General features: G+C 31.3%; 1 protein-coding gene across 2 annotated transcripts in view; it reads right to left on the minus strand.

Annotated features, from left to right (window-relative positions):
- LOC139499552 (DENN domain-containing protein 3-like) overlaps positions 1–13,717 on the minus strand; it is a 95,419-nt gene that overhangs the window by 68,696 nt on the left and 13,006 nt on the right. For both annotated transcript variants that reach the window (XM_071288277.1, XM_071288276.1), the window contains exons 8-13: positions 13,317–13,457; positions 12,392–12,585; positions 8,552–8,662; positions 7,395–7,491; positions 705–838; positions 164–314 (exon numbers count right to left, since the gene is read on the minus strand). In XM_071288277.1, the coding sequence (XP_071144378.1) occupies positions 164–314; positions 705–838; positions 7,395–7,491; positions 8,552–8,662; positions 12,392–12,585; positions 13,317–13,457 (828 nt within the window). The remainder of the gene's footprint in view (positions 1–163; positions 315–704; positions 839–7,394; positions 7,492–8,551; positions 8,663–12,391; positions 12,586–13,316; positions 13,458–13,717) is intronic.

Here is a 13,717-nt window from a genome sequence, read left to right on the forward strand (position 1 = left end):
TTTAACCTGAAGCGGGACAGACGGACGGACGAACGAACGGACGGACAAACGGACGGACGGACGAACGGACAGACGAACGGACGCACAGACCAGAAAACATAATGCCCCTCTACTATCGTAGGTGGGGCATAAAAATGTGTATATCTGATCTTTAGTTATTTACCTGCCAACAATCAGATAGCTGATCTATTGTATTGATTATGTATGTTCTTAAGCTGCGTTGTATCCGTGGTAACTTGAAGATCTTTGTTTCTTTCCTTGTTAGTAAACCTGGTAAGAACGTGACTGATACCTGTTTCTTTAGCTGAGCTCTCCTATAATGAATAATAAGGTGTATTCAATAATTAGTCATACTATAGGAATATGTAACACTGTGCATTGAATTATTGTTAATGGTATACCAGTTTTTGTGTATTTCGTTGGGAAAGGTAAATTTCTCACAAATTTAAAAGTATAAATTTTCAATAGGCATGTATACAGAAAACAAATATTTGAAATAAAACAGACTGTATGATGCAAGCATTCTGTTGTCTTCTGGTGTTTATTTTTTTATGGGTTGTTGGTTTATTGATGATCATCCCCACATGTCCTTTAATCATAAGAAACTGATATTATTGTATTTATGCTATGATCAGTACCATCATTTATAAGATCGTTTATACAGACTTTTTTAACCTGCTGACTATCAGATGATTGTTTTTTACCTGTTAGCCAGTTTATCTGTTCCCCCGGCTTTTTTAACTTGTGGTCTAGTTAACACTTCCAGCTGTGACCAGTAGTCCTGTTTCTGCGACATTCTATCTTTCAGGAAAATCTTAAACATGTCTGTATTCAATGCCTAATAAAGACAACAAAAATATATATAATGAATGGTAAAAACACTTTATAATGTCCATGCATCTGAAATCATGTTCTTGATCTATCTTCATCTTCAATGTTTCATAGAACTTTACTTTGGCATAAATAATATAACTACTCTTCAAGTTAATAAAGTTCTATTTTTCAAACACATGTACATCTTTGGTAACAATATATTGAGAGAACAAATCAAACAAATATACAATTCAATTACAAAATGCAATCTGCATAACCCAAAGACTGGTTAAAGAGAGATAACTCTTTTAAAAGTATGCTAACTTAACCAAACCAACATATAAAAAAAGTTCAAACCTAGAAATATGAAGCCAGAAATGTTTAAAAGCTTAAAAGTTTAGGAGCTGTTTTTTTAAATGGGGCCTTAAAATAGTCAAATTAAAATATGGTAATATTTCCAAGGGCAAGACTTGACTGGTATTTTTTTTTATTCCCATCTATAGCATGATATAACTGTTCAAATAAGACAGAAAATATTATACCTTATCTCATACTTACAAGGGGTATTTATGGCAAATATCCAAAAGTAAGCATATTATATTTGTTTATTTGACTGAATGCTCTTTCTATTGATCTCAACGAAAAGTCGAGAGGTTTTTTCAAAAGTTGTGTTATTTCAGACATGGTATTTCCTATCTGCCGTGGTTTTTGCTAGCAAATACTCTAGCATATGGAATTCCCTAATCCCAAATACACTGGCAGAGAAGAGAAAATCTCAATATCTAGAAAATCCTTGAAAATTATTTTTTTTTCTCATTCAATCAAAATACAGCATTTTTTACATACTGTAAGCATTATAAGGTGGAATTAACCAGGAAATTTCCTGAAGGAAGTAGGACATATTAACTAAATATTTTGAACAAATGTTTTATCAATCTAGCATAACATTCAAGAGTATATATGTCAAGTTATATAAAAGAACCAATTATCAAATTGCATGTTTATACTGGCCCTTTAACCTGCCAGAGGTATTTATCTCTTTAATGAATAAAATATACCAGGAAATTTCCTAAACAAATAGGAAATATTAACTGAATATTTTGAAGAAGTAGGGTTTCTATCTAGTATAACATTCATGAAAAGTTTGTCAAGTTCTATATAAAAGCTGATTATCCAATTTAATTTTTATACTATTCCTTGAACCAGCCAGAGGGCTTTATCTCCTGATTAATATAGAGGGTTAATACAAAGAACTTAGATAAAGGACTTGTCAAATAAAGAGGTAATGGTTATTATTAACTTTTGCATGCTGATTATTTAAACTCAAATCTATTTCAATTTTTGGAGGAATGAAAAACAACAATAAGGAATGGATATTAAGTATTGACAAACTTTAAAATGTTTAAGGAGACATTGCTCTCTTTGTCTTACTGACCTGTGTATTGTAGGAGCATATTATCTTAAACTGATTTTTATTATAATTGGGGTTTATAAAATTCATTACTGAAAATAAGTGTGAATCAATTATTATTATTGTAGATCGATATTTATTATAAAACAAACCAAAGAAAAGAAATATTCACTGTTTAACTATGATAACTATTTACACCACTGGGGTAATACAATGCCACTGCTGGTTTTTAAAGAACCAAAAATTTCCAAGAGATCTTATCTTAATTAATGGTCTCTATTATAAATTATTATAAGGCAGGCATTACCTGTGAATGGGGACGAAATCTGTATTATTTTTTTTTTAATTTAAACATGTTGATAAAAGAAACGGAAATACCGTAACGTTTCCGATATTGGTTCTGTTGTAAGGGATTTAGTTGTGAAGTTACTTAAGTTAATTTATGACGTCATATTCAATGTAAACAAAGAAATGCTGTTATCCAGGTAACGTCTTTTCATATCAAACAATTATTAAAAATGATTGGGTGATAAATTCCTTCCTATATATATATATTCGTTGATATGTTGATAAATATACATTTTATTCAAACGGAAGAAGACCGGAAACGGAAGTAGATCGGAATAAAAAGTTAACGATTTTGAGTTCATTAGTAGAATGAAAAATTCGGGAAATTTTCCCGATTTAAAAAAAAATAAAATTTATTGATTTGATTTTTCTACCGTAATTGGGGACTCTGTCCCCATATAAAAATTTTAAAAATTTTGAACCAACCGTTTTGTCAGAAAAAATACACTGGTTATATAGCAATTTGACAACCACCAATTTTGATCATTGAGAAGCTTAATATTCCTTTTACAACACAATGTAATTAAAACGTTTAGCTGACTTTACATAATTATCTCCCTGTAGTGTTAGGTACCACCTTAACTTAATATTTCATTTATTGTTTTTCTAAGAAATTGAGGAAAATTTTAATTAAATAAATGAAATATACCTGAAAATTTCTTAAAGGATGTAGGAAATATTTTTACCAAAAACATCTTTAACAATTTATTTTTAATATTTCATTTACTGTTTTTCTAAATTGGACCTCATTATTTTAGTATAATAGATAGTGCATGTCAATACTAATTATTTAAGTATAGTTATGACATGATACTATACTGAAACTATGGTACTTTTCTGATTCCTTAATTATTTCTTCCTTAAGAGAAAAAATCATCAATACTTAGAGACAATTTTGTTTGGAAAACACCCTGTAAGTAGAACCTTAATAGAAATGCCTTCATTTTAGATAAAGTATAAATTTCTAATAATACTTTTCTCAATTCAAATTACCAGTATTCTAAAAATATCATGATATGAAAAACAAAACATAACAAATATTAATCAAAATTGCAACAGAGAGTAATTGTTTGTGATTTGACAGCCAGTTTTTTTATGTGTTTTTGTGCTCTACAGCTTTTCCCTTACTAAACACACAACCTTACACTTGAAACTTTGTCAGATCCAGTAGATATAATAAAACAAAATGCCAACCCAACTATGAAGTTTGATAGTAAAAGGAACAAGGCATCATATACCCTCATATTTTAATTTCCTATATCTTTTTTAATTATCCAAAACTTTTAACAAAAGATCTACACAGTCCTTAAACTTTTATTTGATACAAAAAATAAACATATATTTTACTGATTGAAAAGGCTACAGCTATACATCATGTACATAGGAACTACTTTGTTAACAATATACTACTTTTCTTGTACTATTTGCTTTCTGACCAGGCCCACATTGGTGGTTCTATACTAAAAAATAAAATATACAAGTGTTTATTTATTCAAGGAAAAATCAACATGAACATTTGGAAGGATAAAAGACTAGATGATAAAACAGAACCATTAACCAGACAATAATAGATAAAAGACCACCTGCACAATAATAAAGTAAAGTCAAGAAACCTTTACAAGAATAGAGGACAAGGAATTCCTACAAAATCGACAATTATGTCTCACAGTAAAATAAAATCATTGCATTTTTATAAATATTTGTGTCAGATGATTGGAACAGAAGATGTAGTGAAAGCTAGACGGCTGAAATTTTTAAGTGATGACTTCAGTTACCCTCGTTTCTACAAACTCGTATTACAAATAAGCAGTGGAAGTAAGGCAGAGGGACTCAATCTTAATGGTAGTGATCTTGATGTTATGTACATAATGCAATTTTATGCAGTATACGAATCAGAACACGATTGTGTCAGGAATGGGAGGATAGTGTTCGTCATGGATACTGATGACACACCTCCTTGTTTTACACATCTACGCTTTCGTGACAATTATGCTACTACACCATGTCTAATTAAACTGGTTGTAATTAAACCAAATCTACAACATTACAGAGGAGAGAACCTACTGTCAAGTGAACTATTTAAATTAAATAACATGAATTGTGTATGTCATGTATTGTGTTCTGTTCCGGGAATACACACTAAAATTCATGGTCCCTGCATCTCACTCTTTGATGACGAATTTGATGTGGCATTATGCCTTAAAGCTGATCAGTGGGTCTCTCAAGCACAACCATGGATCTCTAGATCACGTTCATTATGGCCGACACCTGAACTTATTTCTAAAATAACTTCATGTGGCGTTTTATTTGTTCCTGTAGGCTACAAGGGATCTATAAATGAGAATCTTCAGTGGCGAATATCATTTTCCATAGCAGAAAAAGTGCTCATATATTCTTTTAGTCATACCCAGTTACTATGCTATGCTTTATTAAAAATACTATTGAAAGAAATAATCGATCTAAATGAAGATATAAAAGGTTTATTGTGTTCATACTTTCTGAAGACCCTTATGTTTTGGATTTCAGAAGAAACTGAAACCTCAGTATGGAGACCAGACAATATAATACCCTGTTTTATGGCCTGTTTACAACGGTTACTATACTGTTTAGAATATTCAACATTGTTACATTATTTTATTCCTGAAAATAACTTGTTCTATCAAAGGTTCAACAAAAATAACAGGAACATATTAATCAACCTCTTAAAAAATTCCTATCAAGTAGGAGTTCAGATTTTCTCATCATCCCAGACTTTGCATAATTACAAAAGATTTACATGTAAAATGACAAGATCAGTTGGTGAAATTAATTCAATAATGAGATTGATAAATGAGAAAGCCGACATTGTGCATTATATGCCTTTTTCAAGCCTTCTAAGCATTTTCAATACTTTGCTACATTCTTGTAAAACAGAATTATCTAGATGTATCTTTGGAAAGTCAATCGCAACTACATTTCAATCAATACCTATTGCACAATCACATATAAATAACCCAAACAATAAAATGCAATACAAAAACTACAAATATGAGCTCAGCCAGTTGTTGGTTGGTGTAAATTCAGATGCAATATCAGGGTGGCTAAAATTGGCATTTTTCTTCTATGTTCATAAAAAATATTTAGTATCAATAGATATGATAAATTACAGTTTGTCAAAATGTGCAGGTGAGTCATTTTTTTCAAAAATTACACTGAAACAGACACAGAAACTGAAGTTTTTTTCATTGTCGAAGACAATGTCATCTCAATTTTTTAAATTTAGGGACATTTTTTCAAGTTCATCAGACATCCCAAAGGAATTTCAGTTCTGTAATACCATTGGGGGACTATTTTGCTGCATTATTATACATAATTCCATATCATTTGCACATTTTCTCCATTTTCTATGTTCTTACCATCTACAGGACTATAGATCATGTCTAGATTGTGTAAATAAGTTATCAGAAACAGAAGAAATAGCAGATACCTATTCTCATTGTAATCAATTAATTTCACTGGGAATAGCTTTTCAGATGTTAGGCGAGAAAGAAAGAGCAAGACATTATTTTTATCTTGCTGCACAGAGAGATAAGTATAATGTATCAAGTGCTGCATGCAAACTGTCTGAACTCTGATAAGGTTGTCTGACTTGTTGAGTATACTGTTAACACTGGTTGCCACATAGAAGTATAGCCATTAGATAATAATTAATAAATGTATTGATAATTTGTGAATTTTCACTTCAATATGCTGGTAAATCCCCTGTAGTCATAATACAAGTGGAGGAATGATGAGTGCCATTATCTGGCCTTCAAAATTCTAAAAATAGTTAACCTATAAATCATCTTTCAAAATTATGTTAATTATATTAAAAACTAAACATTACTTTATTTTTTAAAAAAATAGTGAAGAAAGGTCACACATAATGTCACTATAATTGGTTATATTTCTCATATTTCTATGTGGAGGGGCCAAAACATATTATTGTTGTTGTATTATATCTTGTCATTTTGTTATAATTAAACAGGTATGTACATTTCATTTTACAGAATATAATTAAAATAAATTATTGTTGTATAGTTTTAGAACTAATAAATATTTTACTTCATTTTTACTGAAAGATTTTAACAGGGACAATATCCCTAATGCACCTTGAAATGAGGAACTCAAAAGTCATGTGTAAACAAAAATTCTCTGTGTAGTGATATTTGACACTTTTCTATGATAAACAAATGACTGAGCTTAACCATTTGAGTTAATTTAGAAAGTAGGGGAACACAGAATAAATACATGTGTAAAATCTATGGAGCTATTTAATGTGTTCAAAGTATAAAATTTTCAAAGAACTTATTGTGTTCAAAATGGGAATTTTTACCATGAGGAGCCGCATCACAAAAGGATACTTGGGGTTTGGTAATTTATGGAAAAAGTAATCTCACTTCGTACCCCAAAAATTTAACAACATATGTCAAAATGTCTCAGCTTCGAAACAAGCCATCACACATATCCAAGTTAACATTACTGCCTATGGAGAAACTTATACGCATCTATACCCAACTATTGAAAATGTGGTTTGAATGCCAATTAGATACCTATTGAACAAAGTTCAAGTTTAGTTTAAACAAAACTTATTTGCTGGATTAAACCAAAATGGAGTACACACAAGTAAATCATACTTATAAAGTCTTCTCCATACTTTAATCTAGCATTTTAATCCATTTTTCAACAATTGCAACAATAAATTCATCCAAGAATTGAAAAATTTACAGTATCATATGCACCCAAAATTTGTTAAAAATGTGGATTTATTTACACCTATAACAACTAACAGTAAGTTACTTACTCTTTCATAAAACTTTTTATCTAGGCCCTGTATGCTGTCCAGGAATGCTTGCTTGTTAAATCTCTGATGTTCTAATCGGATTTCTGACATTACACCTCTACCAAAGAGAAAAAAAAGTATGGTCATAAATAATAAAACTGCTTCCTTTCAATATTCATAAATTGTAACTTATGTAATTAAAAGTAATCAACAACACCTCCCCTTCTTTCCCCACCATTGTCCAGGCCATCATTAAAAAAAATATTGGTTATTGTTGCCTGTCCATGCCTCTCCGGGGTCAATAGGTAGGTTATGTTTTTTAAACATCAACACACATATGCATGTAGATCAAGTAACTAATTAAAGTGTTTACTTCTTGTAAATATTTGCACCTGTCCCAAGTCAGGAGCCTCTGGTCTTTGTTAGTCTTGTATTATTTTAATTTTATTTTCTTGTGTACAATTTGGAAATTAGTATGGCGTTCATTATCACTGAACTAGTATATATTTGTATAGGGGCCAGCTGAAGGATGCCTCCGGGTGTGGGAATTTCTCGTTACATTGAAGACCTGTTGGTGAGCTTCTGCTGTTGTTTTTTCTATGGTCGGGTTGTTTTCTCTTTGATACATTCCCCATTTCCATTCTCAATTTTATATGGAAAATTCAGCAAATTTTCCATTTATACATGTTATATAGGACCAAGACTATTAAAGAAGTGAAGCCAACCAAAAATTGCAAAATTCAAACTTGATCTGTTTTAGGTGGTAAAAAGCATGGTGTTTCATAACAGAATGGGTTTTTTTTCCTGTGAATGTACTGATTTTGTTTCATGGTTATGTATAAGTTTCATAACAGGATGGTTTTGTTTTTGCTGAGCATGTACTGTTTTTGTGTCATCGGTCGATAGCCTGTAGTTCTTGCCCGAATATATATGGTATTTCCAACAATAGTTACCTATATAAATTAACCATGAGTTCCAAACATCCAGCAGTGATACTTGAGTTCAGCTGTTGTACTAACAATAGTTACCTATATAAATTAACCATGAGTTCCAAACATCCAGCAGTGATACTTGAGTTCAGCTGTTGTACTAACAATAGTTACCTATATAAATTAACCATGAGTTCCAAACATCCAGCAGTGATACTTGAGTTCAGCTGTTGTACTAACAATAGTTACCTATATAAATTAACCATGAGTTCCAAACATCCAGCAGTGATACTTGAGTTCAGCTGTTGTACTTTCAGTTTCTCCATCTTTCTTCTCTTTCTGATGTCAAAGCACACTGGCCTGTTCAGAAGTAAAATAAAATTCTTAAAATGAAAATACTTCTGATGTCAGCATACAAATTGATACAGGCTGTTATTCATTTATCTCTGATTTGTATATGCCTTGTTTTGTGTGTTCCATTCATTTATTGTAATGATTGAGACATGGTTTCTGCTAATGGGTGGCCATTATTGCACTTTGTAAAAAATAAAGTTTTGGCAAAAATAAAATTCATTATTGGAAAAGAAATTATAACATTCTACATCATACATCTTGCCTCTTATTGATCAGTCAACACATGATTTTTTAACCTTGAACTTTTTCACATTTTAATTTTTCTTTAACCATGAAGAAATTGAAAATGTATCAAAATTTAAATCCAAGGAGACATATAGGTATGAATATGATTGTGGGCTGTATGTATGTTCATATATAGTTTAAAATACAGATTTTTTTTAAAAACTGCCATTTTCTACTCATTTGGCAAATCTGGAGATGTTTAATAAAACAAAACATGAATTAAATCAGTCAAAGTTGACAAAACTATTGAATTTACAAAAATATAGATTTCAGACTTTATAAATAATTATCAATTATGGACTTTTGACGAGGTCAATACACTAAATATGGACATGCTCAGATTATATTGATCGAGAATGAAGTCGGAGTGTCAATATAATCTTACAGGTCCAAATTATTATATAACGTATTAACTGAGTGAAAGTCCTTAATTTATATATTACATAAATATGTAATTAATGTATTAGGAAAATGGCGTTCAATGTTCTTTCTGTGTATTTTCAAATTGTATTTTGCAAGAGTTTTAACATGTTATTGAAAAAAAAATCAATATTTTTTTAACAACTTCATAGCTTGTTGCATTAACTTTTTTGTATTCTTAGCATATGCATTTAACATAGAATTCTTGAAATCTCCTGATAAACTTGCAAATTTTTTTTTTGTCTGCTAGGGGCCCTACCTCCTTGGTTTTTATGTGTGACATCATAAATCAAAATTTATAACAAGATTTTTTTATATTGACTGTCAATATACATGTAGGACTCTAAAGTGTGATGGTCAGGCTAAAGTGCTATGGTCTAAGCTAAAGTATGATGGTGTCTCACGCTAAAGTGTGACGGTTGTTTGTTCGCTTAAGTTCGATGGTATATCAAGCTAAAATGCGATGGACCAAAAGGCTAAGATTCGAGAGATTAAAACATCAAGTTTAAAAAATAGTTTATTTGCAAAAGCTAGTATGCTTATATAGTTTACCGATATGCTTAATTGACTGGTTCTAAATTTAGAAGACCCACCACGTAATAATTGCTAAAAAGGTAATTTATGTGTCGCAAAATATTATATTTCATATAAAATGATTTTTAACAATACAGAGCAATTCGATATTTGGATAATTGGTGTAGATTGCCATTCACACTAATTTTACAGCCTCCCTTACAGTTGTCATTGAAAAATCAAAAATACAAAATTCGCTCATGGTCGTAATAATTGCTAAAAAGATAATTTATGTGTCACAAAATATTATATTTCATGTAAAATGATTTTTTAACAATACAGAGCAATTCGATATTTGGATAATTGGTGTAGATTGCCATTCACACTAATTTTACAGCCTCCCTTACAGTTGTCATTGAAAAATCAAAAATACAAAATTCGCTCATGGTCGGAATCTGCAACATCTATTTGTATAATTTTTAATTTTAGATGCGAGAGAAGGCAATGTTTGTCGAGCTTTTTCATAGCGAGTAAAATACTTGTTTTATTTTCCTACAATGTACAGTACGAACTAATGTTTTAGCAAACAATTTATCATTCACGCATGAAAATATGTATCTCTCTTTTATCGACGTTACTTTTCCTTAAAATTAACAGCATTTAAACGGGGATCGCAAAAGTCAATAAAAATAGTCTATTGAATCTGTTGTAACAGCGTAGACAACTGTTATTAAGGTTAAGGTAAGGAATCTGTTGCCTCAGCGTAGACGACTGTGATTAAGGTTTAGGTTAGGAATCTGTTGCCTCAGCGTAGATGACTGTGATTAAGGTTAAGGTAAGGAATCTGTTGCCTCAGCGTAGATGACTGTGATTAAGGTTAAGGTAAGGAATCTGTTGCCTCAGCGTAAACTACTGTTATTAAGGTTAAGGTAAGGAATATGTTGCCTCAGCGTAGACGACTGTTATTAAGGTTAAGGTAAGGAATCTGTTGCCTCAGCGTAGACAACTGTTATTAAGGTTAAGGTAAGGAATCTGTTGCCTCAGCGTAAACTACTGTTATTAAGGTTAAGGTAAGGAATCTGTTGCCTCAGCGTAAACTACTGTTATTAAGGTTAAGGTAAGGAATCTGTTGCCTCAGCATAGACAACTGGTATTAAGGTTAAGGTAAGGAATCTGTTGCCTCAGCGTAAACTACTGTTATTAAGGTTAAGGTAAGGAATCTGTTGCCTCAGCATAGACAACTGGTATTAAGGTTAAGGTAAGGAATCTGTTGCTTTGTAGATTTTGTTTACTGACTATAGCTGGTGATTCTCCCTAATTATCTTTGTAAAAACAAAAGGCTCTCAAGAGCCTGAATCGCTCATCTTGATTTTTTGGCATTTATCTTTCGTTTAAGAGTTTAAGGGTCTAATTTCATCCTAGTTTGTTTTTTTGGTTAGATTCAGCATATCAAAGAACCTTACGAATTAAACTTTTGATTAAAATCAAACAAAGTTTATTTTAATTTTTGAGATCTTACTTTGCTGAAAATTTTTGTTGTTTACAGTTTATCTTTATCATTAATAATATTCAAGATGATAACCAAAAACTGCAAAATTTCATTAAAATTATCAACTTAGTGGCAGCAACCCAACAATAGGTTGTTAGATTCATCTGAAAATATCAGGGCTGATAGAACTTGAACTAATGAACACTTATATCCCATGTCAGATTTGCTCTAAATGCTTTGGTTTTTGAGATATAAGCCAAAAACTGCATTTTACCCCATATGTTCTTTTTTTAGCTATGGCGGCCATGCTTTTATAAGAAACAGAAAATAAAACACAAACTTTATTCTAGATACCCTAAGGATCATTCAGCTTAAATCTGGTTGGAATTGGTTCAATAGTTTTAGAGGAGAAGATTTTTTAAAGTTAGAAAACATGATTAACAAATTGTGTAAAATTGTCCTTAAAGGGCAATAACTCTTAAAGGGGACAATTGACAATTTTGGTCATATGAACTTATTTGTAGATCTTACTTTGTTGAACATATATGCTGTTTACAGCTTATCTTTATCATTAATACTATTCAAGATAATAAACAAAAACTGCAAAATTTCCGTAAAACTGCCAATTAAGTGGCAGCAACCTAACAATGGGTTATTAGATTCATCTGAAAATTTCAGGGCTGATAGAACTTTACCATATGAACACTTTTACCAATGTCAGATTTGCTTTTACTGCTTTAGTTTTTGAAATATAAGCCAAAAACTGCATTATGTTCTACTTTAGCCATGGTGGCCATGTTTTTTCACAAAACAGAAAATAAAACACATACTTTATTCTAGCTACCCTTAGGATCATTCACCTTAAGTATGGTTAAAATTGGTTCAGTAGTTTCAGAGAAGATGTTTGAAATAGTTTACACCAGACAGAAGACGACGGAGACCACGGATGACGACGGACGGTGAGCTAAAAATGTAGCTCTTCTGAGTCGTGCTGATACAGCACCCACTTACAGAACTTAGAAAATTACCTTTGTAACTCTACTAAGTCATGCTGATACAGCGCCCTCTTACAGACTTTAGAAAATAACTTGGCAGCCTCATCTGGTATTTCAGGTATGTCAATTAAACTTTCTATACTATCAGACTGGTTTGTTGTCATTTCTATAACAGGGTTAACAGCCACTGATCCTTCATCTATATCTACCACAACAACACCCTCTATCTGAAAATACATATACAAAAGTTTACCTGAGGGTTATTACGTTATAACGGACATGGCATTTCTAAAGTATAGAAATTTTAACTTCCAAAAGGTCTCTGCAACTAAAATACTTTTTTTTTCAGAAAATTTGCAAACTGTGTGTTCATTTATTTTTGTGGATTTGGGAAACTAGCATGTTTATAGATATTCCAAAGTAAAGTGTTTTCTAATCATTGGACTGACCATTCTAATGCAACAACGTTGTAACGTTCATTTTGATTGGATAACGTCACTTTTTTACATGGCATTAATTGATAATTGATGCTATGGGACGTACGCGCAAGCGCAGACAGCATATGGCAGATTTTAATTACATGTTTTAACGTTGTTTTCTGTCAGTTTCATTAGAATGGAGATAACAATATCGTATTTTAAGCTCCGACGGCATCAATTGGGGATTTGATGGTCGCAAACACCCGTTTACTGTCTCCGCTAACGCGTCGCCAGTAAACTAAATTTGCGACCATCAAATCCCCAATTGATGCCGTTGGAGCTTAAAATACAATACAGTTATCTCCTTATTCTTTATTAAGTGTGAGTCTTATCTACTTTTCAAAATAAAAAATTATATATAACATTGAGATATATCAAATGTCAAACTCTAGAAAAGAGAAGAATTTTCAACCTGTTTTTGTAGAAAATCATTTGCCTAAAAAAAAATGACCATTTTTAAATATTTATACTGATCAAACCTGTTCCACTTCTTTTCTGTGTATTTTATGGCATCCCATCATAAATGTTCCTGGTGCTTCTAACAATTCCAATGCTTCTATTGTCAGAATGGGGACAAAGGAATATCTCCATTCAAAGGGTAAAATAAAGTATAGAAAACTCTGAAAATGCAATTCATATTGTAAGTATTTTATTAATTAATAAGAAATTTATAAGACAGCATTCTGACCACACAAGATAACTTATAACAAAAAGAATGACGAGTCAAGTCCAAAGCATGAAACGCAAACGGAGAAGGTCAAGATGTATATAAAAAATATACGGAAGCGAAAATATCAGACATCGTGGATATCAGATTACCCCTTGGAAAAGAAATTCACATAATTAGTTTTGCTTTTATCTTGAGTTCGCTTCTCAGTTC

The sequence above is a fragment of the Mytilus edulis genome, chromosome 12 (assembly GCF_963676685.1).
Source record: "Mytilus edulis chromosome 12, xbMytEdul2.2, whole genome shotgun sequence".
Classification (NCBI taxonomy): domain Eukaryota; kingdom Metazoa; phylum Mollusca; class Bivalvia; order Mytilida; family Mytilidae; genus Mytilus; species Mytilus edulis.